The sequence below is a fragment of the Dromaius novaehollandiae genome, chromosome 5 (assembly GCF_036370855.1).
Source record: "Dromaius novaehollandiae isolate bDroNov1 chromosome 5, bDroNov1.hap1, whole genome shotgun sequence".
Classification (NCBI taxonomy): Eukaryota; Metazoa; Chordata; class Aves; order Casuariiformes; family Dromaiidae; genus Dromaius; species Dromaius novaehollandiae.
In genome coordinates this window covers 51,450,985-51,478,403 of record NC_088102.1, presented here as the reverse complement: position 1 = coordinate 51,478,403, position 27,419 = coordinate 51,450,985, and the positions used below count along the sequence as shown (strand labels likewise).

The window sequence follows — 27,419 nt, the reverse complement described above, 5'->3', positions numbered from 1 at the left end:
TGGGTTAAAGAATCTCAAGATGCTAGGAAGTGTAGGTTGTACTCCTGTTAGTGCTTTCTCTAACACCAGTTTAAGTGACCCAAGAAATTGGACATATATTCTCCCAGCCACTTTCTTTGCAAAGACTTGAAGTAAACATTTCTGTGTAGACCCTCCCCCCTTTTACTAGAAAAACTTCCCAGTTTTACTAGAAAAACTTCCCAGCTGGATGGGCATTCAGTGTATTTTAGCATATTTTTTTTTCTCCTATTTCCCAGTGAGAAGAAGAGAAAGCTAGAAACAGTAAGAGGACCTAAGCAACAGAAGAAGTTTAAGAAGACTAAAGATCCAAAGCAGAAGTGGAAGAAATTACTTTGAAGCCAATCAATGAACTTGAATTAATGACTGACGGGTCTGTACTTAAGAAGTACTATTCTCCTTTCAAAGCAAAGGACTTCCTTTGGAGCGGAGGGAGAGGGGAGAAAAAAAGCCTTAGGGACATTTTAAAAAGCAGTTTATATTAAGGGACATGCAGTGACACTGCCAGGAGACAGTCTATAGAGATTTTTATGAAGTGTAACTGCAGAGCTTGCAACACACTGACATATTATGAGGGTGCTTTAGCAGCTACAGAGTTTCCATTTAGTCAAGGCAGATCAATCTGTAAACTTTCCTGCATCTTGCTGGTTGATATCTTTATTAAAAAAGAATTTGGACAACAAAGGATAGAAATGTATTAGGCTTTGGCATGTGACTCTTACATTGTAGCATTTTTGACATCTTGATATATTCAGTTACTGGTTCGGTAGTATTGCCCTTCCTTTGTAGCTTGAGGGATTTCTCACTTGAGTCGCAACTGAGATTTTATATGGGGCTTGCTATTCAGTGAGGCCACGTTGTTGATGCAGACTCATGATGTGGTCCTTGCTCACAGGAGCTCAGGATATACAATGAACACATCTATTTTGGAAGGCAGTCTACAGTTCCTGCTTACTGTGCTCTATAAGGAGCTGTAATAAAGGCTCCTTTTTTGCATTCACACTTGCTTGTAAGCTCTCAGCATTCCAGCGGCTCAGTAATTTACATTTCCTAGTTCTCAAGCAGGCTAGGATGATTAACAGGTGCTGGGAAAGCTGCTTCTGCCAGCCTGTCTCCCCTGCTGTCTGCTTACCTAGAGCTGCTACTTGGCTTTGTTGGAAAGTCTTGTGTTAATGTTACCAAGAAATCAGCACCATCATACCAACACCTGGTCTTAGTGGTATTCTCTTTATGCTCAGGGCAGGTCAAACAGGCAAGCCACTGAGCTCCGCAGCTCTGCTAGTCTGCGGTTCCCACTTGGCAACAAGTGGGTGCTAGTTTAGAGCTGAGACTTTTGTGACTGCAGTACTCTAGTTCTGGTGCCTGTTGCACTCCAGTGGTTTAAAAACCAGGGCAAGTCTCTGACACAGAACTGTCCTTGTCCCGAACCTGAGCATCCTGCTGCATTGGCTTGATGTTCCAGCTTCATGGTGTGAAGGTTTGGAAACTAGACTTACTCATGGCTGCATGTACTGCTGCAGTTGATTTGCTTGTAGATCTCAATACTCTTACCAGCAAATCCTTAAAGAAACAGTTTCTTCCCAGTTAAAGGCAGTATTTCTTCTCTGGGAAGCTATTCTATGAAGCCTTTTGGCTAAGGATAGGCCTTGTACAACGCAGCCTGTACATACCTTTGGTTAACAGACCAGTCTGTAAGTTGGCAGCAACAGCACTTCCCCCACCCTCGAGGCAGTTGAGCCCTGAGATGGGGAGATCTGCAGCTGCAGCTTTTAAAGGCTTAATGAGGGGCCCTGTTATCCCCAGCTGTGCTGAAAGAGCAGCACTAGGGGACCTGCAGGGGTGAGGTAGTGGCATGCTGCCCTGAAGGGTTCCTAAAGGAGCTGTGCAAGGAGTAAGCAGGGAAGGTAAGAAGTGTGAAGCTCTTCACAGCTGCCTGGGGAGTCCTCAGAAGAAAATGTGAGTGTGAATTTTCTCTCTTTTTGCTGTTGTTAATGGAAGGGTAAGTGATGTCCCTGGTGGGAGAGGGGTGCAGGGCTATGACCCACTTGCTTTGGGGAGTGGTGTGTGCTGGATGTGCTGCTGCCTAGATCCTGTCTCTGCTTGACTTTGTTTTGAGGGGCAAATGACTGACTTGTACCACAGTAGTGGTGCGGGTAAGGGAATTACTGTTATGCCAGGCTAGGGCAGGAGGGGCTGCAGCTAGTGTTGGAGCCTTTCCTGGGATGCTCCCCAGCCTGGTGAAAAGGAAACCAGTTCTGCCAAACGGTAGTGGTGCAGAGTGGTGCTGACTGGAAAGTTGAGTGTGGAGGCTCTTCTCTTGTCCCAGGGGTCTGTTGGATCAAAGGCTGGGAAGCCCAGTGTAAGAAAAGCACATTTCCTGTGGATACCTGTTGGACTGTACGGTTTTCTAGTGTCTTGCTTAGTTCAACAGAGAAACCTCTGGAGCTGGTGACATTTGTGTGAGGGATGATTATGGCAATTAAAGTTTTTTCTAGCGATTGTCCAGGGTTGGTCATATCCTTTAGCCCTTTGTGGGAGGGACTACGGCGATGTGCTTGGAGTGGTAATTAGGTAAGGAACTGGTATCAAGTGGTTACTATGTGATGACTGAGTAATGTTGACTTGCCTGCTTCACATTCTCTGCTCAGAGAGATTTGACCGTGGTCTAATAGGCTGCAAGACAAAAGATGCTTGAATATTAAATACTTGTAGAGCCCTTTCAAAGCAGGTTGAAACTCTGTGCTAATACAGCAGGTGTAACTGCTTAAGATTCTCTGACCTATGTGGATTATTGGATTTGTTGGCCCAGGTGTAGTGTTTTAGTTTCTCTGGGTCTTATTATCTAATAAGTGACAATAGCAGAAGGCTTTTTCTATTGTATGTTACTTCTTGTGGCAAGAAAATGCTAATTTAATGTCCATAAAATGCAGAAGTGGTGCAAATTACAATGAATGTCTCAGGAGTGCTGTAAAACTAGTTCTTCCAGTAGGTTCAAAACTGTAATGTTTAAGAGAAGTTTTATTATAAAACTCCCTTGTGCTGTTGAAATTGGTTTGTGTTTTTCAGTGGCTATGCTGAGGATCAAATGGTTAAAAAGTTCAAAAGAAGTTCATATTTATATGAAAAATACATGGAAGAAGTTCATGCTTATTTATAAGGCCATGCTGAGTAGCTGTTAAACTGTGCAAATTTGACTGTCCTCCTCTCTCCAAAGCTGTGACCTGCACAGTCCAGGGGACCCTCATCTAACATGTGGCTGTGATGAAGCTGTATTATGTAAGCCTTAAGTCAGACTGAGGTTTCTGGCTGTTTCAGAAAATATGGTCTCATGGTAGTAGGCAGCAGTCATAAAAACTTTGGCTCCTGACTTACTGGCACTGTTTTGGGGAAAGTATGTTCACTTGTAAGGGAGCCAAACTGGCAGTGGGGCAAAAATGAGCAATGGTCAGCGTGTTGTTTGAGCCTGTCAAAGCGTGTGTGTGTTCGAAGGTGCAGGCTGCTTGTTGGAAATAAAGGGGGGTAAGAAAAGTGGTGTCATTTTAATCTTTCTTTTTTTTTTTTTAACCATTAAACCAAATTACTTCTGCAAAGCATTACTATTAAGCAGTGTGAAATGAAATAGGAAACTTGACAGGTTCCCCTGCTCAGTTTGGAAGCATTTGTGACGGCAGGCTAGGTTGGAGCCGATCTATGAGCATATTAGTCTGACAAAGTGTCTTGTAAATTTTCTGTAGATCGTTAGGGAATAGAGTAGATAAAATTAAACTGGATTCTTCAAGCAGACCAGGATTTTGCTTTTTACCTGATATCTGCCTCTACTGCTCTCTGTCAATAGGCTGCAGTAATTTCTGCTCTGTTATCTGTGAATTGGATATACTGTAGTTGCAGTAAAAGACTTGAAGAATTTGAGTTTATACTTGGATTTCTTAGGTGTTACTAGTGAGTGTACCCCCCCATTCCATTGGGAGTTGTATTTAAGCAGAATTTTGCTATTTCTACAGAAAATAGGTGTATTCAGAGTCAAATCAATCTTTTCTTAAATTTTCTGCATACATTTTATGATTACTGGCAGCTTTTGGGATTCTTCTGCCTGTCTACTGCTCTTTGAACTGCAAAATGGAAAAAAGTGCTCAAATACTAAAGTAAGTGAGAAGTGGTGTGTGTGTGTGTTTTTTTTTTTTTTTTTTTTAACAAGTCTAGTCAAACCACATCTTCCTCTGTCTGTGCTTTAGATCAGTCAAGCTAAGTTAAAATTCCAGCTGGAGTAAGGGCTAGTTGAATGCAGTCCAACAACAAAGCAAGAATTCATGTCTTTCCATAGCCAGAAGCATACTAAAAATGTCACACAGTACAGGGGCTGAGAAGAGAGTGAGTTCTGTATCTTTGGATTTTGTTTTTTTTCTTAGCATGATTTTTCCTATGACTGGAGCTGTTTGCTATTATTTTTGTACACAGGATCCATACAGAGGGGGCGGCGCATACTTGAAGGAGCCTCATACACTGCTAGTTGCTGTGCATGCATTTAACCGAAAGCAAAGCCAGCCCAGCTGTCTGTGCCTCCCCATTCTCTTCTCTTTAGTGGGACAGCGTGTTGGACAACCTGGTGACAACCTGGCAACATTGGTGTTGCCGGCGCTGTGTTAAACCTGCAAGGTCAGCCCATAGCTTCTTCCAGCACTCCCTGGGTTGCTGATCTAGTGTCTGACATGCTGCTGCAGGTTCACTCTCTGCATCATTCCTGTGCCCCAGTGAGCTTGTCTGCCCACAGTGACTGAGGACTGTAGCTAATTGGAGGAAAAGGGAAAAGCTGTGCAGAGCTGAGCTGCGCTCTGCAGGCAGTGGGTAGATGTGACCTAGTTGTCAGTGGAATCATCCTGCCTGCTTGGAGACTCGTGAGCTATTTTGACAGCTGGAGGGAGCTGACCTCTGCGAGGTATCTGGGAGGAAGTAGAACCAGTGAAGCTGAGCATCTTCCATGCTGCTGAGAGCTGGCTGTACGTTTGCGGGGAGTCCTTGCCTCCCGCAGCTACGTGAGGCTGGAGCGAGCTGTGTGGAAGGCAAAGGTTGGTGTACTGGAGAAAGGCGATGTGTAGAAGTATATCTTTTCCATTTGGCCATCATAATGCTTGCTTTGGGAATCTCTTTTGCTTCCATAGCTGGATTTTTGTGTGACTGTCTGTCCCTAGGTACTTCCATATGTAGACCGGGATCAAAGGACCGTATCTAGGTAAGGGTCTTAAATCTACATGCACCTTGTAGCATGCATTTTCTAACGCGTGTTTCTGGTTAGCTGTCATGGGAAAGCCAAGGATGGAGAGAGTTGGTGAGACACAAGTAGCCTGCTTGTGCCTGAGCATGAGCATAGTGGAGGCAGGAGTGTTGTGTAAAATTCAGCCCAGTAAGCTGCACGTCCAGTGAGGGCCTAGGTGAGGCAGTGAGCTTAGACGAGTCTGTGAATGCGGGTAGTTCTCCAGCCTCAGTTCTCTTCAGTTCTCAGAGGCCTGAACTGGCCTCTAGATGCATACAGCAGGAAAATGGACAGCATGGAAATGACTCCAGCTCTGGGGCTGGGCCAATCTATGTTGCTGCTAGCAAGGGCTTTCCCCTGCTGTGCTGTGATTTTCATCATATGACAGAAGCTTTTTTGCTGCCCCCTTCTTTTGCAGGGGGTGCTGTGAGTGCAGTATTCTAGTCTCTTTGCTGTGGATTAATGGATTGCTTGTATTCAAAACCTCCTGGGTGCCAAATCTAGCTTTCGAATCTTCTTTCCTGCCACAAGTGATGGCAACAGCAGCTTGCTGCCCATGTTTCCCGAGGGAGTTGCCACTCTCCTCTTTCTCCTCCTGTGTCTCCCCGCAAGACAAGCCTGGCTGTCGCTATTATGGCAGGTGCAGGAAGCAGTGTCTGGTAGCTCGGGTAGCATTTGGTGAGGGCAAAGGGCCAGGTAGTAGCAGCGCTACATTAGCCAGGGCTTGCCTGCTGTGCAAAGGCTTATTGTAAAGCAATAAGGTTTTATTTTAGTCTGAAAGTCATTGAGCATGTTCACAGGCAGATGTATGAGCTCTATTTCCTCTGTTCCACAAAATTAATGTAATTATGGCCATCAAAGCTTTGTGCTTCTCCAAAGCTGAGCAAACTCTGCCATACTACTTTCTAGAACTCCAAGGGCAATACTCTGTTTGCATAAAATAGAGGAGGTATGCAACTAGTTTCATGAGAAATTTCTATGTAATCCACTTCTAGAGTAAGTGTGTTCCAGGGGGAATCTTAGGTCTTTGTTTGTACGCCATGATTCTTGAGAGCAAGTCTGTTTGTACTGGTGGGTTTCCAAGCGTGCTGATGTACGGCAGAACACACGAGAAAGCACCCCCATCATGTATCATTCCCAGCAGAGTGCTCTTGGATCATGTAAATCAAATGCTAAGAAATGCTTGCGAAACTAATTTATTATAGAACTGGATTTCAAGTCTTGCTACACCTCAGAGCTATGCCGTACAGTTCACTTTGTTTAGATGGGGAGGGGGGAGGAATTCAAGGGAAGAAACAATCAAGAACAGATTCTCAGCAGCCCAATACGGGTATTGGCTGCATTAGTGGTTTCCTCTGCTGAAGTGTGTGCAACAGCCTAAGAAATTAAGTATTTGAGTCCTCTCATAGATGCAGACCAAATCCAAAGTTACAGCTCAGCCAGTATGCCCAAACACTGTAGGGAGCTGCAAGATTTATGGGGTAAATTCAGAAAAGATTTAGATACTTTTGGTTCAAATCCTTGCTCTGTCAATGGAAATAAACCTCTGTATCTCTTACCTCATAGAAAAATAAATGCCCTTGCTCTTTACAGCCCGAGTGTGCTACTCTAATAAACGTGGGAACAAGAAAGGGGCCATAAATGACTGGCAGTTTTCTATCCAGGTTTCCCATGTCTTGCCATTAGTCACTAGCTTTATTAAATAAGAATGGGGTTGAAACTGATGCAGCTTTGGCTGCTGCTGTAACCACTGGCTTTGGGGAAAGTTGTGTGTGAGGTGGGCCAGACTCACGGACAGCATTAGAAAGGGCTGTTGCCTGCCTGACTCCGTGTGGCTGTTAGAGCGCTCTTGAATGCGCTTTACTCTGAAACAAATATTGCCGCTGCTAGAGCGAGGCACCAGACAAGCAGTGGACCAGCCAGAGCCATTTTAGCCTTTTTGTTTTTAAGGTGATGCAGAAAGGAAGCGGTCTGCTTTTTTTGACGTGTTTTCTTCATTAGCATTTGAGAGTTAATCAGATGTTTAAGTTCTGAGGACTGACTGAATACCTGCAAGTTAACAGTTGTCTTATGCTTACTGCATCTTCTGCTAAGTAGGTAGGTTACCTAGGATTACAACTTTTCTCTGATGATGTCTGCTGCTTTTCTATCCAAGGCAAGTATTTAAGCTAGGGGAAATGTTACTTAAACATACTACTTCAAAAAAATATTCAAGCCTAGGAAAGGGAAATAAATGACTCTTTATGCCTTGTTTTAAAGCATAGAATTAGTTACATTTATCTAAAAAAAAAATTTAAGATGCTAACACTGCAACTGCCTTTTCCATAGAAGTGTGTTGAAATACCATTTTTCTTGTTAGAATGGCAGAATAAATACAGCAGCTGTGTATTTTAAAATTGTTGTTAATAAAATCCTGGTACATTTACATAAATGACAACATTAATGTACAAATAACAAAGCATATAATATTACAGCAGCAAAAGAGAACCTATATTTTTGTACAGACAGCTGGAGCAGCTACTTGAAAATATTTTCCAAGATAAAGCCTTTTGTGCTATTTTTCAGGCAGACCAGTGATCATCTTGAAACACCTCTAATGGCTTTCTGATAATAAATAGGGTTATTGAAGCTGGTGATCTTGAAAAGTGTATGTGTAGCTAAAACACAAACTGGAGCGTGCTCTGACCAATTTCTTTGTCTGTCATTACTGATCCTAGACTAATTCTTCTCCTTGCATGCAATTTGCCTATGATGCAAAATCCTTTAGGGATGAGGGGATGTCAGATTTTGACAGATCTGTTGGGAGATGCTGTAGTTTGCTCTCCTTCCCTTCATCTACCCAAACCATGTCTGTGCCTTATATTGGAACTTGGGCCCAGCTGAGACTCCTTCTTTTGATGTACTTAGTTACAATATTAACATTTAAATTTCCAAGAAGCAGTAGTTCTACTTTGGAAACTCTCTCTCCTCTTCTCCTTCACCCACCCGTAACCAATAAAAAGCATCTTAGCAAATATGCTTGGTATGTGCTAACAAAGACCAGTGGGAGTTTTCAGAAGTCTTTTAAGCTATTGGTGAGAGCAAGGTGTGTGTTTCTGTGCAACTAACTGCCTTCCTCAGGTTGACACAAAACTGTATATTTAATCTCCTAAGTCTCTTAAGTCAGCTAGAAAAAGGCCTAAATGAGTCATTTTTGAACAGAAATATCTGTCCACTGTGAGGAAAGGAAAGATATCAATCTTAAATGCAATGCCTCAACCTGAATGCAAGTGCTTGCAGCTTACCTCTGGAATAGGGTTAGCTGTGCACTATGCGCCATTCCCCCTGAGGTAGCGTATCTGTGGAAACAGTATCATTCCACGGATGGGGATGTGGAAGCAGAGGACTAGAGCTGGAAATAGAGGTCAGAATTTCTGATCCCAACTAGCTCGAGAGAGAGAGAACAAAGCATCAAGCTGTCTGTTCCCCATGGTTTTAGGGAGAGTTTATTGCTATTTATGCTATTGGGACAGTTTCTTCAGCATAGCACTAGTTCCTACCACACCTGAGTGTTTAGAAAATGTCTTTTATCGTGTCAGGTCTCACAGATGACATTCACAAGCAGGTTTTGATAATGAAAATGATTTGGACTATCAAACCTTTATAGTGAAAGGGTAGATAGCCTTTTTTGCAAACTGGATCCAGATTAACAACTAGCACAGTGAAATTACATTAAAAAATACAACCCCCCCCCCCCCCCCCAAACAATTCTCCCCTCCCTGCCCCAGCTAAGTTCTCCAAATTAGGTGCAGAGTGAGTAATTTCAGAATTAGTATTAGTTTCTACTTAGCCTTGGACACCTACAGAATCTCTCCCTCAAGGTGCAAACAGTTTAGGGGAAAGCTATGCCAGAGTGTCTTTTCACAGACACTGGTGTTTATTACTATAGTGAAGCAGTTTGTGTACATCAGCCTCTCTATTCAGACAGGTGACTTGTTGAATGGGCAGTGGTCCATAGGATTAGAAAACACCTTCTGTGCAGCGTTTTTTACAAGTAAACATGTATGTGTATGAACTAGATGGTTGTTACGGTATGTAGACAAACACTTGAGACTACGTATTAGGTGTTAAGCCTAGGTAAACTGCCTCACTGCCCTATAGCCCTGCCTTGTGCTTGTTTAAATGGCAGCACTGATCTTCTCTTCAGGTCAGGTTCTCCATTTGCATCCTTAGTTCTTGTTTATGCTGTGACTGTGTTTCTCTGACACAGCGTGGCACAGAGAAGCCAGCTCCCCCGCTTCAGTGGGACGAGGCGCCATGCCCCTGCCTGCGAGGCATCTGCGGTAGGGGACTTGCAGCAAGAACTGATGACTCCAGAAAGCGAACAGGAAAGCCACAGCTCTGCCTGATCACGCAGCCCAGTGCAGTTTGAACCAGAGCTTCTGCCGCTGCCTCGTTCCCGCCTCACACCCGTGAGGTGACGTACACAGAATGCAGGCGGCCAGCCAGGGCCGTCTGCAAGTCCCGCAGCGGGTCTAGGCCTTGCACTTTGCTGTTCCTGCTGTAGATCAGCTGTTTGAATGAGTCCTGCTCCAGAAGAGAGCTCATGTGTTTGAGGAAGAAGCCTTCACAAAAAGAGGCTAGTTCAGGTGCGTTGTGAATCTGCGGAAGAGAACAAGATCCGTTGGCCTTTTGGGTGCATTACAGACCTAAAGGATACGCTAGGGCATTTTGTCTGTTCTAATCTGTCTCAGAAAACATTAAAGGGAAAAGCATAGGGAAGGATCATGGTAACAGTGGAAACGCACTAAACATAGGACCTGTGATGCCTGATAACTTCTCTTGCTGCTTTTTGCCTGCACAGGCGTAAGCAGAGAAGCACTCAAGCTTTCTTAATTTCTTCTGATGGCGTGCTGTTAGCAGAGCCGCTGGCCTGCGCTCCTTCAAGGAAGAGAGCAGTTGGCTGATGAAGTGGCCAAGATACCTGTCTTGCTGTGCAAGCGGGGAGTTTGTGTTGCGATGTAAAACAATAAATGTTGCCAGATGGTGCACACAACTTGTAGCAATAGGAATATGGTTCATGGCATGCGAACTTAATTCCTAGAAAAAGGAGCTTAATGTGGGAAAGTAGGGAAGCTGCACTACTAAAACACATCAGGTGGTTTTCTGGCTGGGATCTGGTTCCCTTTGCTTCAGAATCATTGGGGAGATTCAACAACAGGAGAACAATGAAATTTAAATTCAATATTTAGAAATGCCATGCACCTGCCCCCCCACCAAAGTTTGTGCAAATAGTAATTCAATGAAAAATACTAAGGGCCAGTAGAGAGCACTCCCTTCTCCCCTCTCTTCTACTGCATCCTTTTAACTTTTAGGTCCCCAAACAGACCAGTCTGAGTCCAATAGGAAAAATAGTGTGTGAGGCAGGAATTGAAACGGACCAATCTGCCACTACACATAATGTAAACATGCACACCATTATCACCCCCTACATAGTCATGTTCTGGGGATCTGACCCTTTCTTACATCTTTCAAGCCCCCAGAAATGGTGGACTATTTCCTCTGTGATTTCATTGATAACATGGGTTAGGTTGTTTGCTGTACAGGTGAATATCTGTGTTGCACAGAGTTTATGCCAGTTCTGGAGCTTTAAGATGTACACTTTAGCAGTGGGAGTGCTGGGGAAGGGTTTGTTAGTTACTGTACCATGATGAACTGACCCTACTGCTTTGAATCTCTACACACTGCTTTGTTGGCTGATGTTGCTGTATCAGCTTGCTAACACACCTCTGCTGTGCTCTTTAGGAGTGTCTCATGAATTTCATAAGTGATCGCTTTAGAAGAGGAAACATACCAGGGCTGTTTAGGACTTTACAGACTGGAGCTTAATGCATTTGCTGTTGCAGTGAGGGTAGCATTGCTAGCACAGCCTGTATATGCTGGTACCAACTACATGCCTGTTGGATTTAGTTACCAAAGCTAGACTGCAGAAAGAATGCATACTACTTCATTGTGATCCTTCAGTAAGACAGTTTGGCATATACCTTTGCATATTTATAGATGTTAACGGAGTTCTCCATGCTGATCATCTGGGCACAGAGGATTTCACAGTGTCTCTGGAGGCCATCCAGTTGGAACAGGCTGGCAGCCGACAGCAGCTATTAGGACAAGAGAGAAGCCATTTGAGATCATGAGCTGTAAAAGGGTTAGGGAAGAAGGCAAACAGAACTAACGCTTCCTTCCCTGAAGGATCTCTGACTCCCATTTTCACTGTCTAAGCCCTCAGGAAGGTGCAGAAAGGCTACTGGATACCTAGATAAAGCAACAGAGAGAATTTCCCCCTTTGTTAGGAAAGGCTTGCTTCTCCTGCAGGAAATGCATTTGTGCTACCTTTTGCTACCACGACCTGCAAGCCTTCGCCTGTTCAAAGCCCCCTCCCAAAAAAAAAAAAAAAAAAAGTGTAATCTTTAGCTGCAGCTTTAATCTCACCACTCTGTGACTAAATGGCATCACTGAAAGAGGACCTGTGTACTACAGCCGTGCTTTTAGCCCAATCTTGGTACCATATGTGGCTCCGCAGAAGTTCAGCTTAAAAGCGGTAGCCTCCCTGTGACCCCCCCCGCCCCTTGGTGGATGGCCTGCTCGGGGCGCCAGAGCTGCAGGCTCAGCTGCTTCCTTCCCCCAGCAGAGAGAGGACTCGCAAAGAAGGCTTCCATCCATCTCTGTGAGGTGCACAGCCACCTGATCAATGAAGGAATTACTTAGCAAAGCTGATGCTTTTTAGGTTTAACAGTTGCTTGTTGGGGAGTAAATACAAGGCTGCAGTACAGTTCTCGCCTTCCTCTTCTGGAACTTTTAATTTATCTACTTGTAAGCAAGAACAACTTTGGAGACTAACAGCATACTCACTTATCTAGCATCTCTTTAAAAAGAACTGATTTATGGAGGTAAAGTTCAATGGATAGTTTAAGGCAACTCTGGGTACCAATAGCACTATAGTGATGTATTTTTATCCAGCATCTCATTGCCATACTATAAAATAATTGGTAGCTGTTCTTATTTCCAGGCACTTTTGTTTCAAAACTTTGAACTCATTTCAAAGCCTTAAGTATCCTAGATTGAAAGCTTGTTGGCAGCTGCTGGATTTTGCCTTTCAAGCCCTGTTTATACCCCAGTGCACATAGACTTAGAAGAAAACACTCTCACCTCTAAGATATCAGTGGTGGGAATTTCCATAGATTCTGTTCCTCCATAATATAAATACTGCATCAGCATCTGAAATGGGAAGAAGGCCAGGCATGAAGCTGTTATCACCCAAGTCACACGGGACTGTGAATGGCTGTGCTCCCCCTCCTGGGCAGACGGGAATCACGTGGTGTGCTGGCTCTTGCTACTGCTTTTGGCATTTTTCTAGTGTTGCAAATGTGCTACTTTCTAAAACTACTTCTTCCTTGGGTTTTGAAAAGGGCCCCGTTGAGGATTTTAGGTTCAGGGTGACAGTGTGTCTCTGAGCAAGAGGAATGTCCTTGGAAAGATATTTCTTGCATGCTGATTTGTAAAGCCCTGCAGGCTGGTCACACGCAGAGCTGCGGCTAGGGGGAGCGCTGAAGCTGCCGTGCCATGTGCATGTGTGTCGCAGGGACCTCCCAGCCGCCCGCCTCCCTGCCGTGCTTCTAATCAGCTTCCAGGCCCCCCACCCCTCCCAGCCCCTGTCGGGGCCAGAGGAAAAGGCATAACTGTTTGCAGGGACAGCAAGCGTCATCTTTGGCTCTTTGATCCACATGTGCACAACCCCACCCCCAGCAAAACCACTACTGTCATATCTAGGGAATGGCTAAATTTGGTGTTGGGAAGACAGGTCACCCCAGCGTCCTGGGTACTGCACAAACACATGTGGAGACTGCGTGCTGTGCTTACCACTCCTGACAGCAGTGGTAACAAAACTAAGCTTCTATTTAAAAAATTTCTTATTTGTATAATGAAAGCATAAAGAAGCAAAGCTACTTTCCCCAAGCAGAATAAAGATCTCTAGCGGTCCAGTTCAGTGCAGCATAACTGAGATTACTGTAGAACACCACAATCTCCTTAAGTCACCTCCTCTTATTTAACATCAAATTGTCTCTATGAAAGATTTCACTCTTTTCATTGTTTTCAATTCAGTGCTGTCTCCAGTGGAAAAAAAAAGCCTATCTTCAGAAACCTTTTGATGTAAAAAAATTTTAAGGAGGCTTGTTTAAATATTTTCAGTTGCACCCCCCCCCCTTTTATTTTTTATTTTTTTATGGTCATGGTCTGAGCTGCAGAGTTTGGATGCCATCTGTACAGCACCAAACTATCACAGCCCCTTTCCAATACAGCAAAGATACTCATAGCCAACTTCATTCCCTCCAGGAGAGAAGGCACTACTGCTGACAAACAGCTTGGTGTATATATACATCATAGAAAGAGGAAAAAAGAGGAAAATCCTCAACCCTGCAGTGAAACAGTTACACAATCTTTCAGCTTTTCTGCACTTCCAGATTTCCCTTTCTGATTTGAAATGCAGAGCTAGAAAGCTGGAACAACTTTTAACTCTCACATTTCACTGACTTGTTTTTTTCTTTGGTTGTGTGTTGAGTACCCTACTTTCTCTCCATCATGAATGAAGCTCCCTTAGGTCCATTAGATACAGAAATGTCATAAAAGCAAAGTGAAATTCTTAATTTCAAGCCCTTCTTGAAAGGGACACCATCAATTTCTGATAATCTGATTTGAATTAATATGAAGCTTGGCAGTCCTGCTGCTCTAACTAGGCTTACTTTTTTGCTTAACACAGCATGAAAGTTGTGCCTGTGAACCTTTTATAAGTACAAAACTACATTCAGTAAAAGACTTATTTGTCCTGCTTTACGGAAGAGTCAATTGCCTAGTAAGAAAATAAAAATATAGGCTGGAGTTTTTTGTTCCAAGGTTGGTCCCAGCTGAAAAGCTTTGACACAGATCAGAATACTCGTAAAATGCAGCCAATTTCTACTTGTAAATTATCTCTGGTATTAAGCCCCTGGCCCTTTTAGCTTCCAAAGTGAGAAGATGAAAAGAGTAAAGAAAAAGTGGAGTAAGTTACATACCTTGAAAATATTGTATTTCATATCACTAATTTCAACAGTCTTGCTGCCTTGGCTGTCTTGTTCTGTTTTATTGGTCATTAGGGTCTTAAACCTGAGAATGGTTTTAATAATTTGTGTTAACAGATTTCTGTATTATAGTACTTCAAATCCTTATCACCTATTGACAAACAGCTCAAGCAAGGAGAAAATAAAGATCCTTCTTTGTGTTTGTAATTTATAGCTGACAATGAAAACATTTCTTTTATATACAATGGCAGTTAGTTTGGAACTTCAGGGACAACTTGACCTGTAAATTGTCTGGGTCTGATTCAGGCTCACATTATAATAATTGCAAAACACTGTAAACTTGCTATTATCGGAGAAGGCAACTAAATAACTGCAAGTGTACCAGGTCAGGGGTGCAGCCTCCAGGAATTCTGGAGCAAGCCCTGCTCTAGCTACCACATAAAGAGGGAGAATGGAAAAGCAGTGAACAGCTGGATATGTGCACTCCAGCACAGCTTTTTAGGGAAAATTACTGGTTGGTTTATGTCAGTACAGCCCTGTGATTGGCTAGAAGAACCTCTTCTTACTCTCCTACCGTTCTTAACATGAGCAAAGATGATGTTGCAGACCTAAATCATGGTCAATAGTCCTTATCCTTGGCAGCAGCCCTACTGCAACTATGAGGGATTGAGAGCTGGTCACACAAACGGACTAAACCTTCCTTAGCAATCTGTACTTAGCTGTGGAAAGTGACTCACCTGTTAGATGCCGTAACCAGCAGGACTTTGTGTGCATAAAATAGCTTTCCTTCTACTAAGAAAGTTACGTCAGACATTTCTTTATTGTTTAGAAAGTGAGGATCTGTTAGGGTAAGAAAAAATAAGTTTTTTGTGTTGTTTTTTTTTTTGTTTTTTTTGTTTTTTTTGAAATGATGGATGCTATGAAAAAAAAAAAGAAGCTCACTGTTTAGGTGAGCATCTCACCTAGCCGAGCTGGTAGCGTCTTTCGGATTTCAGGAATGCTAGGTATAGGACTGCTGCCATAGCAGTGGGTGAAGATAGAGGCAAGCTGCTGATTGATAGAATCATTCTGTAAGGAAGATGGAACAGGTATCGTCAGCACTTTATAGCGATCAGGTTTCAAACATGCTGTAAGAGTTCACTTGAGGCTTGTCACAACCATACTTTAGAAGAATAACCTCCGAACATTGGGACTAGCGCATGGTCTAAACACAAGTACACTCTGATAGCGTGCGTTCAGTAACAGTTTACAGGCCAGCATCTATCAAGAGGAAAAAGAGTCCATCAGCAAAAGCTCAGCCCTCCACTCCTAGCTCTGCAACAGCTGAGCCCACAGCGTGTTCTCAGCAGCATTTGATTCATCGCATCCCTTCATTGTCAGATGCTGGGCTCTGGTTCACAGTCTGTAATTGTTTTTAGTTACAGTCGTATCCCTTGCTGTTAAAGGGCAGTTGTTAAACCATATGTTGTAGTAACCAACTATGGCAGTATCGAGAGCCATAGATACCCCTCAACTTCCCCTGTCTGTGCATTTCAAATGTATCCCTGCTGCAGTCAGAATGCAGACACCCCCTTCCTCGTAACATGAAGGGCAACAGCCTCTTGGAAAAGAACATGGTAGAAACTAGGTGAACTTTTCTGAAAGATGAGACAGCTAAACTATGGACCATGGATAAAATCCATTCTATAGATGCATTGAAGAAAAGGAAAAAAACAGTCAAAGGCAGCCATTAAATAAAAGAAAAAATAGAAGGAAAATATTACTGAACAAAAGCATTGTTCAAAAAACTCCTAGAAGATGCTATTGAAATAACCTGAATTGCCTGGTATTTTATTGATAATTCTTCCTGTTACATTCATACGGTTTCAAAAGCCAGTTGTTGAACTAGACTTTAACAAGATAGCTTTCATTTCTATTGAAAGGAACAGCTTTACCGTAGGGCTGCTTTTGTGATTTCCTGTCAATAGGCTGTATACGAATTTAGATAAACACTACAGGGTCATCTTTATACCATAGCTCAGTGGGGACCCTGCATAGACTTTTACTTGTTTTTGTTGTGTAGTGACTTGCATAATAACAAAAGGCCTGGCTCAAATGCTTGATTTTGATACTGTTACAAAGTTAATGATTACTTTGCTGGTTTTGAGGATATCAAACATGAGCTGCAACCCTTCATTAACCAGCTCTTCATTATAGTCCTCTTCCTTTATGGTGACAAATTCCCGTAAGAGGGTCTGTACAACTGAGTAGCGAGACTGGTAGAAGGTTGTCCGTAGTGACTCGATCCACACGTGGAGCTTCCATGGGACTCCTGTAGCCATAAGAAAAAGGACAGTGAAAGATGATGGTCTCCTGAAGTACCTGTGGGTGGATACTTCTGCTGCTAGCACTAATAAATAGCAGCACTGAAGCAGATCTTTACATTTTCAAAAGTTTACAATTAATTCATCTACACTAAACACATAGAAGGCAGATATTTTTGTCTTGATGTTAAAGATGGCTGAACTGGGTCATGGGCAAATTGAGTGACTTGCCCACAATAACAGAGGATTGTTACCAGGACTATATGTTAGAATTTCCCCTGGCTGTTAAAGACCAGAAACTCCCTATTGTCTTTCTAGCTTCCTCAGTAGTCAGAACCACCCTATATACCTGAACTAAACTCTTAAGAATACTTAACCCTACACAGTATGAGATCTTTTCTCCTGGTAACCTGTAACAGTCTAGACATACATACTAGAAAGCCTCTCTTTCCTACCTTTAGATTAAATATATTCTTTCACCTTTAAACCATTTAATCTCTGATGTTATCTTTGTTTTTGAGACCAGGCTCTTTAGCACTGAGGTTTAGGTGTCAGAATTTCTGACTAAGGGAAATGCCATTGTTTTGATTCTTGAGAAAAGAGGAGCCAGCTTTTCAAAAGTGAGACACATCCCAGATCAATGTGAATTTGAAAAAACTTGTGAGAAGCCTTAAACAATTTTTTATTTAAATTAAAGAATGATTAAATTATAACTGATTCCCATAAGCTTGGGACAGCTTTGAAGCTGGGGTTACAGACTCTAAGTGACATGTGCAGAGGAAAAAAAAGCTGTTTCACTCCCTAAATAGTGCTTGGTGCAGAGTGCCCAAAATAAAACAGCTTACCAAGGGTCCTGAGTTCCATGGTGATGTCCACGTAGCCGTGCTCAGCACTGTAGTACATGGCCTCCTGCAGAGCCTTCATTCTCGTTTTGCACAGCCTGACCTGCCCCTCACTGGAGCTGCCCTGGCTGGAGGTGTCACTCTCCACTCCCTCAGCTAAAATCTCCTCCAGCGAGAGGACGTCTCCCTTCAGTTGCTGGGGCTGGGTCAGGAGCTTGCGCAGAACATTCCTGAGGAGGAAAAAGAGGTGTCGCTCATTAATAAATGACGTATCGAAAATTCAGGCAGGACTATGGTGATTTAGGGCCTTGACAAACATCCTCTGGCAGACACATAGCAACATTTAAGATGCTCTCCCCTGTTATGCTACAAACTGATATGCTGGTAGCAAAGACAGAAGAGGAGGATATACTCCTGTGCCTTAATGGTGCCAATGCACATTTCAGAGTGTTAAGACAAACTGATTTTTATTGCAGTCTTTACTTTGGCATAGAAGTATGCTTCCTTCTGCCAGTCCTAAGTGTGGTAACATCTTAAGCTCTAAAGGAAGATTTTACCAGTGTGTCTGTTAGAAGCCTTGTTTTTTCCCGAACGACCATCTTCAAGGACTGTTAACATTGTTTTAGTCAGACTTGCTTCCTGTGTCAGTAAATTGAAACCACAAAAAATGATAGTTCTACATCATTAATTCCAGGGAGAATTTTTTTGGTTTGGAATTTCACACAGCAGTTACAAGAAGTAGGCTTTCTTGTGTCCAAACAGTACCTTTAGAAAGCTCGCATCGTCCTCTCCTTACAGACAGCTGGAGCCATCTGCAACAGACGTTTCCCATCCCAGGAAACCCACCCCAGTATCCAGCTGTGACACTGAATTGCCACTAGCTGGTGCTCTCCTTGCACCCAGCTACTCAGCATGAATCTCAATGCTTAATTTTGTGCTTTAGGATCACCCTACCCTACAGCTTCAGGAATCAGCCTTGAACCTCACAGTTTGCATGGTTAGATGTTACAGAAGATAGTGGGATGGGAACAGAATTGGCAACAGAACAGTGTGTAGTTTTACACTGTAAATAGCAGCATTAGACAGATCCAGTTCTGCTGAGTTTTGGGCCTTGTCTGAATTTAGGATAGTTTCTCTAGCGTACCCAGATGTGTGATGTAACTAGAGGTGCATTTCTGGCACCACTGTAAAGCAAGGGTGTGTGTAAGTAAGGTAGCTATTCTTTAACCTGCTACTAGAAAGGCCTGCTGTATGGCCTTCTGGGTATCACTGCCCCATCTCCATGAACAGTTTGGGGCTGTTTTAATTGGCTCGTTATGATAACATATTTTCTGGGAACAGACTTGGAAGGATTTCTAGATGAGTTTTTAAGTAATGTCTTAATGCAAAATAACAACCCTGCGAAGAGTCAGGGATGAAAAACCCAAACAGGCTTTTCACTGTTTTAATGACTGATCTCTTGGTCAGTCATCCAGAAACCAGAGATCCAGTCAACCAAATTCCATTCCAGGTTATTTTTGCCACCTTAATGTGATTTGATTCTGTCTCAGAACATGAACTACTGTCTTCAAAATCTATCTATAGATGAAACTTTATTAATAATTTGCTCATGTATGGCCTAGAACCAACTCCCATTCACTCTTGCTTAGTGCTGCAGAGCTAGATCAGCAAATAAGAGAATAAATTGCTTAGTGCTGCAGAGCTAGATCAGCAAATAAGAGAATAAAAAAAGCAAAGGCATTTCTGTTGCATTTTGTACCTTTGACTAAAATGTAACTATTTTTTTCTTCAAAGTTCTAGTTATTGAGTAAGGAAAGGCCTATGTAAACTTTCTTGAAGGGATGTAACAGAAAGCAACTAGCAGTTTAAAGAAGGGTTCACTTCCCCAAAAAGGCTCAAATGTGGCACTTTCTACATCAAAATCAGAACAGGCTGAGACATGCTGAATTAAAAAATTGTTGCTACCAGGACAGTTTTAACCCCCTGTCTTCTGAACTGCACACCCAGGGACTGGGGCAAGACTTGTACTATAAGGTCATATAGGAATATCTACAGTGGTGGCCTTAGCCTAACTATCTCTTCTGGACGTGAATAAAGCTTTACCTGTGTCCGTGTGCAGCTGAGTGACTAAAGCAGTTCATATCTTCATGAAGTGATGAAGACATACCATTGACTTCCAACATACTCAGGAGGGGATCAGCACCCCTGCTTAGTAATAAGCTGACCAACTCGTAGTTCCCTAGGGAAAAAAATGACAGAAACATAATGATTTCATTTTTATTACCTCTTTGAAAGCATAGCATAGGACTGTTAACAGGCAGACTGTACCAGCAACTTCTACACTAACCAGCTAAGGCTTTCAAAGCATCCTGCAAGCATGCATTTGTCCTTGTAACATCTCTGGGAGAGAATAACCAAGTCACAAAGCAGCTAAATTACCTAATAACAGACAACTAGCTAAAGGTAGAATGAAAAGAGAATTAAATTGGTCTGGCACTTCCCATACACGCATCTTTGTACATGCAATTTTTTTTTAGGCTTCAAGTAATTTTTTGTGTATCACATTTTAACTTAAACTGTAAGTAGACATGTATGCAACTACTTTAAGTAATATCATTTTCTCAGCTGTCCGTTTGCTGGTATATGTGGTTAACAGAGAAGGCTGGAAGGGAGCTGCTGGAAGCTGCACTCACTGACCACAGCTTCCATGAAACCACCTTGCAGGCAAGGTAGCAGTGCGGTCTGCATTCGGCCAGGCTTCCTTTCCACTGTTTTCATGAGATGTGGTGGGGAGTGGTGGCAAGAGACCTAGCACAATGTGCATCTGTCACTGGGAAGGGAGGAGGCCATTTTGTATCCCTCCAATAAAGCCTGGAGCAGAGCAGGCCACAGACTTGTCTTCACAAAGGCACAAAAATGAAGCAGAAGGAAAAGAGAAAAAAAAAAGTAAAAGCAGTTAGAGGAAAAGTGTCAGAAAATGGGTAAGTTTAGGCTAGTGCAGACTTGTTTGCAAAATGCTAAACTCTTCTCAGGACACCTAGGTAGAAGTAGTGCAGAATTTTACTTTTATTTAATAAATAATAAAACAAATTTCTTTATGTAGCAGTTATTTTTTTCCCCAGGCTGAATTTAAAGTTGCTAATTTTTGCATCTGGAAGTTATTTAGATCCAAGACATGCCCAGACTAGACAGTAGTTCTTTTAAGTTTCTTTACAGTGCCCTGTGCAAAGCAGGAGGTGTTTTAGTCCTCAGCTTTACTGTGGAGGCTGCTGGGAGGAGATGAGAGTTGGTACTAGTGGCAAAAGTGGATACTTGTTTAGTGGCCCATCAGCTTTTGCCATGTGATGATAAGCTGTTAGTCACTGCCAACCCACACTGGGTTCCTACTAGTGTTTTAGAAATGAAAAAAAGCTGAGTGATTAGTATCCAGCTCACAGTGCTCCCATTTGAAATCTTTGTTATATCCCACAAGGTCTTAGAGTGCAGTGCAAAATGAATCCTAATGCATTTTAGCTACCTGACCTGGGCGTGAATCAGCTGTGGTTGTTGTGTGGTAACAAGAGACAGTGTGTGCCACAGCCACAGTTAACTTACCTGCTGCTGAAGCCAGTTGAAGTGGGGTCTCAGCATAATTGTCTTCTCCACTGTTAACAGCAGAGCCCTCAACATGGGCACCAGCATCCAAGAGCAGCTGCAAAAGATGCATTAAAGACCAGGAGTTGAGAAAAGAGCAATTCAGAAAGAAATAACAGAAGAGACTGTGTTTATAAAGGAAAACCATTTGATTTATGGTGAAGAGTGCATGCACACAAAGGGGCATCTCAAAGGCTAAAGCAAAATATCCACTGCAAGGCAAATTTCTCTCACATTTCCTCCCTCAGTCTATGCCTAAAGCCTCCGCATGAATGTCGATTTAGAGATTTCTTATTTTCTTTTGCTTTACTGTACTGTTACTGTGAATTTATTCCGGAGTCTCAGAAACAATCTCTCTTTTTTTTTAATTTTATTTATTTATTTTAAAATCTCCCATATGAGCACGGTTTTGCTAATGTAATTCCTCCCTCAGTCTATGCCTAAAGCCTCCGCATGAATGTCGATTTAGAGATTTCTTATTTTCTTTTGCTTTACTGTACTGTTACTGTGAATTTATTCTGGAGTCTCAGAAACAATCTCTTTTTTTTTTTTTAATTTTATTTATTTATTTTAAAATCTCCCATATGAGCACGGTTTTGCTAATGTAATTCCCCCACTGCAAAGGGCTCTGCAGGCAGAGCCTCTCCCGAGCACCGGAAGGCCATCTCATTTAGTTTCATGCTGTGCGCAGGAAACGGGGCACCTTCAGGGAATTAGCCCTGCAGGCCAAACATACCTCTTGGGCCCCGCCGAGCCTGGATAAGGAGGCCACGGCAGCTTCAGGGACTTGCCACACACAGAGCCTGCTTCGCTGAACGCACTGAGCTATGTCATTTGTTTCACAGGGGAAACAACCCTCTCCCAGGTGAGGGGAGAAGGTTACAAGACGCTGGGACCTCTCACGGCCAGCTAGTGCTGGCTTAGTGCCAGCCAGCGTCCAGGCACCCAGCGCACCGCTCGCAGCCGCGGACCCGAGGGGCTGCCCCCCTCCTGCTGGCAGCGAGGGCGGCCCACGCGTCTGTCAGAGCCCTGCGCTGCGACTTGCCACCGAGGGCAGGAGTCCAGCTGGCTGCACTGCATAACGTTGTCACAACTGAACAGCCTCAGCCATCCCCAATTACTTACAACACTGGCCTTAGCACAGACAGCATACATAGTTTTGTAATGAAAATGTGAATTGTCTGTAGAGCATTGACGACCGGTTCATTGGCTAGTTTGTTCCTCTCTCAAGATACCGACTTTGCCATGCAATTATCATGTGGTAGACCTTAACTGGACAGGTGATTTCATACACGAATTTCAGAAAAAGCAGACATCTACCCTTTAATAATGATCGCTGAATGAAAAACTTTTATGTAAGCTTCAGAAGTTTCAAACAAAATAAAAGAAACAAACACTGTGGGTAACGCGGCCCACCAGAAGCTTTGATATACTTGGCTACATCTCCTGAGAGAATCACACTCTTACCTCGCATGTTAATTAAGGCTGTCCAACTTTTATAACACCAAAGACTGCACTGGCAATTGGCCAGAATCTAATCTTTGTAATTATTTACAAATGTACACAAACAAAAAATGAGTGCATGCAACCTCCATTTGCTTGCATCTTTTTTTCCTTTTGAGCAGAAGGTAAATTAAATTCACCAGCAATTGAAAAGCTGCAGTGATTAGTTTTGAATTCCTCCTGGAGCCAGGGGAGGATTTCCAGGATTCCACCCTACTCTGCTGCCTCCTGCATTAATTCCCTAGAAAGGAGCGCAGGGAGGGTGCAAGAGGCTTTCCTGCCATGACAGTCTGTTAAGTCTCATGTGTGCAGTTCTCAGGGATTATAGAGATAGTTACAAATCATGTGCTGCCATCAGAGCAGAAATGGACATGCACCTAATTTTTGCACACATAAAAGTATAAACCAATTAATATCTAACATTGACAAAACGCATCCTCATCAAGCAGTCTACTTGTAGCTGCTCCCCATGAAGCACCAGTTCATCGAATACCACAGAAATGACTGAGCTACTTTGTTCTGGAACTGGTAACCCTTGAACTAACACTGAAAACAAAGAATAAGGCGACATACTAGCTTCTGTTATCAAAGCCTTGCTAGATATTAGGTAATCAATTTGCAATTCTTTGAGGAAAAGCATCAGTTACATTCTCCATCTTTTCAGAACAAATGATTCTTCATTGATTTTTAGAAGGCTTCCACAAAAGTACACATGGAGCCCATGATTGACCGGTGCTTAAGCAGCCTGATAGTGAGGGTGCCTGCCCAACACGCAGCTCACTGCTGCACTTCAGTCCTTCGGTGGTTGCTTTAAAGACTCCTGACTGGTGCATTTCCTCTGCTTACCTGAACAACAGATATATGCCCGTGTAATACAGCAAGGGTAAGAGCAGTCCAGTGCCGGCTGTCAGGATGGACTGAAGGATACCGTGGAGAGGTGCTGGGAACCTGGGGAAATGGAAGCAGTTAGTTATTAACTATTGCAGTATCTGTCCCCTATTACCTTTAGACTTTTACATATCTGGCTTTTCACTTCGTAAGTGACAACCCCTGGGAATGGTAACTAACACCATTTAAAGAACGCTGCCAGCACTAGTCACTCTGGCCAGTCCCCTGGGCCTTTTTAATGGGCCTACTGGTTTCTTGCAGCGGCAGCTCTTTCAGGAAGGAAGCCCTCTTACCCCCTCCAGCCCTATTAGGCTCGCCAATGCCAATCGTAACTGGAGCCACTGAGTGTTCCAAGAGGCTTTCAAAGTGGTTGGTTTTGTATTTTTTTTTTCTTAAATCTCACAAATCCCTGAAGCAATGATTTCTAAAAGAAGTGCCTTACTCTGAGGCTGGTACAGAAGCGTGTAGAAATGAAGCCTTCAGTTGGTAGGAGAGATTTCATAACTGCTCATGTTACTTTACAGATCAAGGATGAATAACTGAGAGGAGAGGGCCCTCCATTACTCACTAGTATATCCAAATTTGCTCCAGCGTCTATAAGCATTTGGACCATGGCTTCATCTCCGGCAGCGCAGGCATACATTAGTGGGGTCATGCCCTTCAGGAAGGAAAAAAGAGGCAGTTACCTTTCTATACAAATCATCACCAAAACTATCTGTCACAGATAGAGTGAATCTGAATTTTACATGCAGGGGTGTGTGTGTGTATGCATAGGAACAGCGTATGTACATGTACAAAACAGCTGGTTTCTATGCCTAACGGGCACAATGGACTACAAGGGGAAGGGGCATGTGTCAGACCAAACAACCAGGAGATAAGATTGCAAGACTCTTAAAGGGATCACTCCAAAGCCCAGTCCCTGTACTGTCACTGCTTCGGAGCTATTCTGAGGCTTCCCCTGCAATCATTTCTTGGATCATTTGTAGCCAGATGACCAAAAAGCAGAAAACAACACAAATGTATGCCAATGAATTCATTTGGCTAATATAATCCCCACTGCTAAAATGCTATTTGCTACAATATTTCAGCATTTCTATCCCATAAATCAATATCTCTCCTTTTCTCTCCCTCGCTCTCATTCTCTCTCTATCCCCTTAAGCAGCAAACCGTGAAGGCTCAGAGATTAATTACAAGAGAAATGAGCCTTACTTACAAAGAGCTCATTCCAGAAGTGGCCAAGACCAGAAAGGAAATGGCCTAGCAAAATCTATTCCTGCTCACTTCTTAGGGCTTTTTCCTGGCCTAAATTATTTTGCGAGTTTGAAATTTTCCACAGGCAGCATCTTTACTGCTCATTAGGTAATAATTCAGCTTTAGAGACAGACCCGGACTGTATAACAGAAGCAAACTTCACAGAGAGGAGTTTCAATATATCTGCAAAGGCATCTCTTCAAAACAGCAAAAATTCCCATCTTCCAGCATTTGAGGCAGTTCTAGACATTTGCAAAGCTGGGGAGCTTTTTAAATTGAGAAAAAAATGGTGTTTGTTTCTTGGGCAACGGTGTGCTCGTTTCTTAGGGGAGGCACCCTCGTTAGAGACAAGTGAACCTCATTGCAAATTCCAAACTTGGGTCTGCAGGCACCAGCCTGCATTCACCGCTACGGTCAGGGTTTTAGAACTACAAGGTTTGTACGGACCTATCTTTTCTTTTGGCTTTTATCATTTTTGCATTCCCTGCTTGCTCAAGATTCATTTTGATTTTTCAAGTTCAGAGATCTGGAAAAAAACACCCCAAACAAAGGGTGAGTTAGCTAAATGACAGCTCATTCTCATTGCTGTGACAGCTGTAATGAGTGTTTATTGGGGGAGTTTTTTTTTTTTTTTTTTTTTTTAATTAAAAGCTAATTCAATGCAGTGAGTGATGCCCCAGAGAACAGAGTCTGCTGTTACTTGACGGACTGACAGCACAACTGGAAGCAGCTAAAGACTCCACAACTACCCAGTCCCAATGTTACAATGTAGTTGAGCAGGGAACACTCTAAAAATGAAAATACAGCTACCTCAGCATGACGGACTTTCAGCAAAGCTACCAAGTGATACCAATGCTATAGAGGTTTTCTGTGTCTATGTCTTATACTTCAAACTGTACTGAGCATTTATAATTCACTTCATACAGACTGCCTGAAAGCCATCAGACAGTAACACCTTTTGGTCACTCATCACCGACCTGGACTGGATTTCAGCTGATGAACCAGAAAAGAGCATCGCTGCCAAAAAGCACTTGGAAGCTTAGCTTTGACACTGTCCTAGCATTAAGACAACATCAGACTTTCCATTCACACTCAGCATATTAACCTGTCTTCCCTCAGTGTCTGAAACATGCCATCCAAAGAACAGACCTACATTCCAGCTGATAAAGAAACAGTTCACTCTAGGCTTTAACTTCTTGTTTCTTTCTTTCTTTCTTTCTTTCTTTTTAAGGGATACATTTTCAGAGTAAAACACAAGCTAGAATTAGAAAGGCCTTAGAGATGTAACACCTAAGACCTCATGCATTGATCTGCTCCACTGAAGGGAACACATAATTTGTTCATGCAAAGAATGTTTTTCTTCGGTTATGTGGCATACCTGATCATCCATGGTATTAACCCCATCAGGTCCCAGTGCATCTATTGCTTGGTTGATCAGATCTGTCCTTCCACAATTTAACATTCGGAAACCCAGATCCTGCTGGAATTTTTCAGTAGCAGCCTTGGCATCCAGCCTCCGGAAGGAACTAAAGCAGCATTCAGGCCTGTGAATGACAAAATTTCTATAGTTTTGTTTTGTTTTTGTCTCATCACCTACAGAAATCAGGCTTATAAAATTTTGTGGTTTTATCCATCATATACCTTCTCCACAGTGTAATAACTGCTGAAAATTTGGCTAACATCAGCCAGACTAGAGGTAGAAGTTTTAAGTCTTGGAGACAGTGAGTTCTCATAAACACTGCAAAAAAGCGGTGCCCAAGTAGAGGCACCTTGTCAGTGCCCTCCTCTGCGGATAAGGCAGGAAGAAATCCTTATTCCTTCTACAGCCAGGAGAGGCAGTTTCCACCCAGCCCCTCAGTACAAGGGTGGCTCAAACCAGGCACAGCTTGTGCTGCATCTTACCCAACCAAACAGGAAGGGGTGCAGGAATGTGCCCGTACCATGATGGGCAAATACACCGAGCAACTGGGCTACTACAGCAGTGAGGTTATTGTGGTGGCAGAGGCACGGGCCTCACACGATGCAAATCTCTAGAAATCAGGTTTTGTTAGTTCTGCTTCTCACCTCCCCCAGCAGTTGCTTTAAATAAGTAATTAGCTGCATATAATATATTTTGAGAGGGCTTTATATATGATGTGTATTTTCCTGTATAGAAATGTTTGTTGTATAATGATAGTCCATCAAAGATATATAAAAACAAATTCAAAGGAGGAGAAATAGGTGGAGAGAAAGTACACATACAGAAAATATCAGTATAGTTCTACGATGGAACAATTATGCTGTCTGCCTGCCAGACTGGCTATTATTTTGAAATAAAAGACTTTTTTGAAAGAAGATAATGATCCTTTACATTCTTTCTGGAAAAAAAAAATCTGTTTTTTTGAAAATGAAATTTAGGTAATGGAACATTCTCAACTCTTTGCCAATGCCTCGATGAAAGGAAGCGTATTAAAATTTTTATGAGGCTCTATTAAATCCATACTCTCTAGATGACTATCAAACGACCTTTATCTTGTTTGGAAGGAGTCCAGAGATTATGGTAAATCCTCTGGTTATCTGCTCGGAGACTTCTGAATTCCAAACGTGGAAGCATGTCCCCTTCACTGAAGGAACACCGCCAAACTGGAGGTGTTTCCTATCT

At 42.8% G+C, this 27,419-nt stretch overlaps 2 protein-coding genes across 2 annotated transcripts in view; one reads left to right on the top strand and one right to left on the bottom strand.

The window, feature by feature from the left end:
* The window catches only part of NAT10 (N-acetyltransferase 10), a 29,378-nt gene extending 25,203 nt beyond the window's left edge, over positions 1-4,175 (top strand). Inside the window, exon 28 of the mRNA XM_026099971.2 lies at positions 258-4,175. Within this exon, the coding sequence (XP_025955756.1) occupies positions 258-357 (100 nt within the window). The 3' untranslated portion in view covers positions 358-4,175. The remainder of the gene's footprint in view (positions 1-257) is intronic.
* A 2,271-nt stretch (positions 4,176-6,446) lies between these two features.
* The window catches only part of ABTB2 (ankyrin repeat and BTB domain containing 2), a 143,583-nt gene continuing 122,610 nt past the window's right edge, over positions 6,447-27,419 (bottom strand). The window contains exons 5-17 of the mRNA XM_026099973.2: positions 26,157-26,322; positions 24,096-24,185; positions 23,486-23,587; positions 21,098-21,194; positions 19,607-19,742; positions 17,507-17,733; positions 16,491-16,669; positions 15,321-15,426; positions 15,096-15,198; positions 14,353-14,443; positions 12,452-12,520; positions 11,290-11,403; positions 6,447-9,907 (exon numbers count right to left, since the gene is read on the bottom strand). Of these exons, the coding sequence (XP_025955758.1) occupies positions 9,710-9,907; positions 11,290-11,403; positions 12,452-12,520; positions 14,353-14,443; positions 15,096-15,198; positions 15,321-15,426; positions 16,491-16,669; positions 17,507-17,733; positions 19,607-19,742; positions 21,098-21,194; positions 23,486-23,587; positions 24,096-24,185; positions 26,157-26,322 (1,678 nt within the window). The 3' untranslated portion in view covers positions 6,447-9,709. The remainder of the gene's footprint in view (positions 9,908-11,289; positions 11,404-12,451; positions 12,521-14,352; positions 14,444-15,095; positions 15,199-15,320; positions 15,427-16,490; positions 16,670-17,506; positions 17,734-19,606; positions 19,743-21,097; positions 21,195-23,485; positions 23,588-24,095; positions 24,186-26,156; positions 26,323-27,419) is intronic.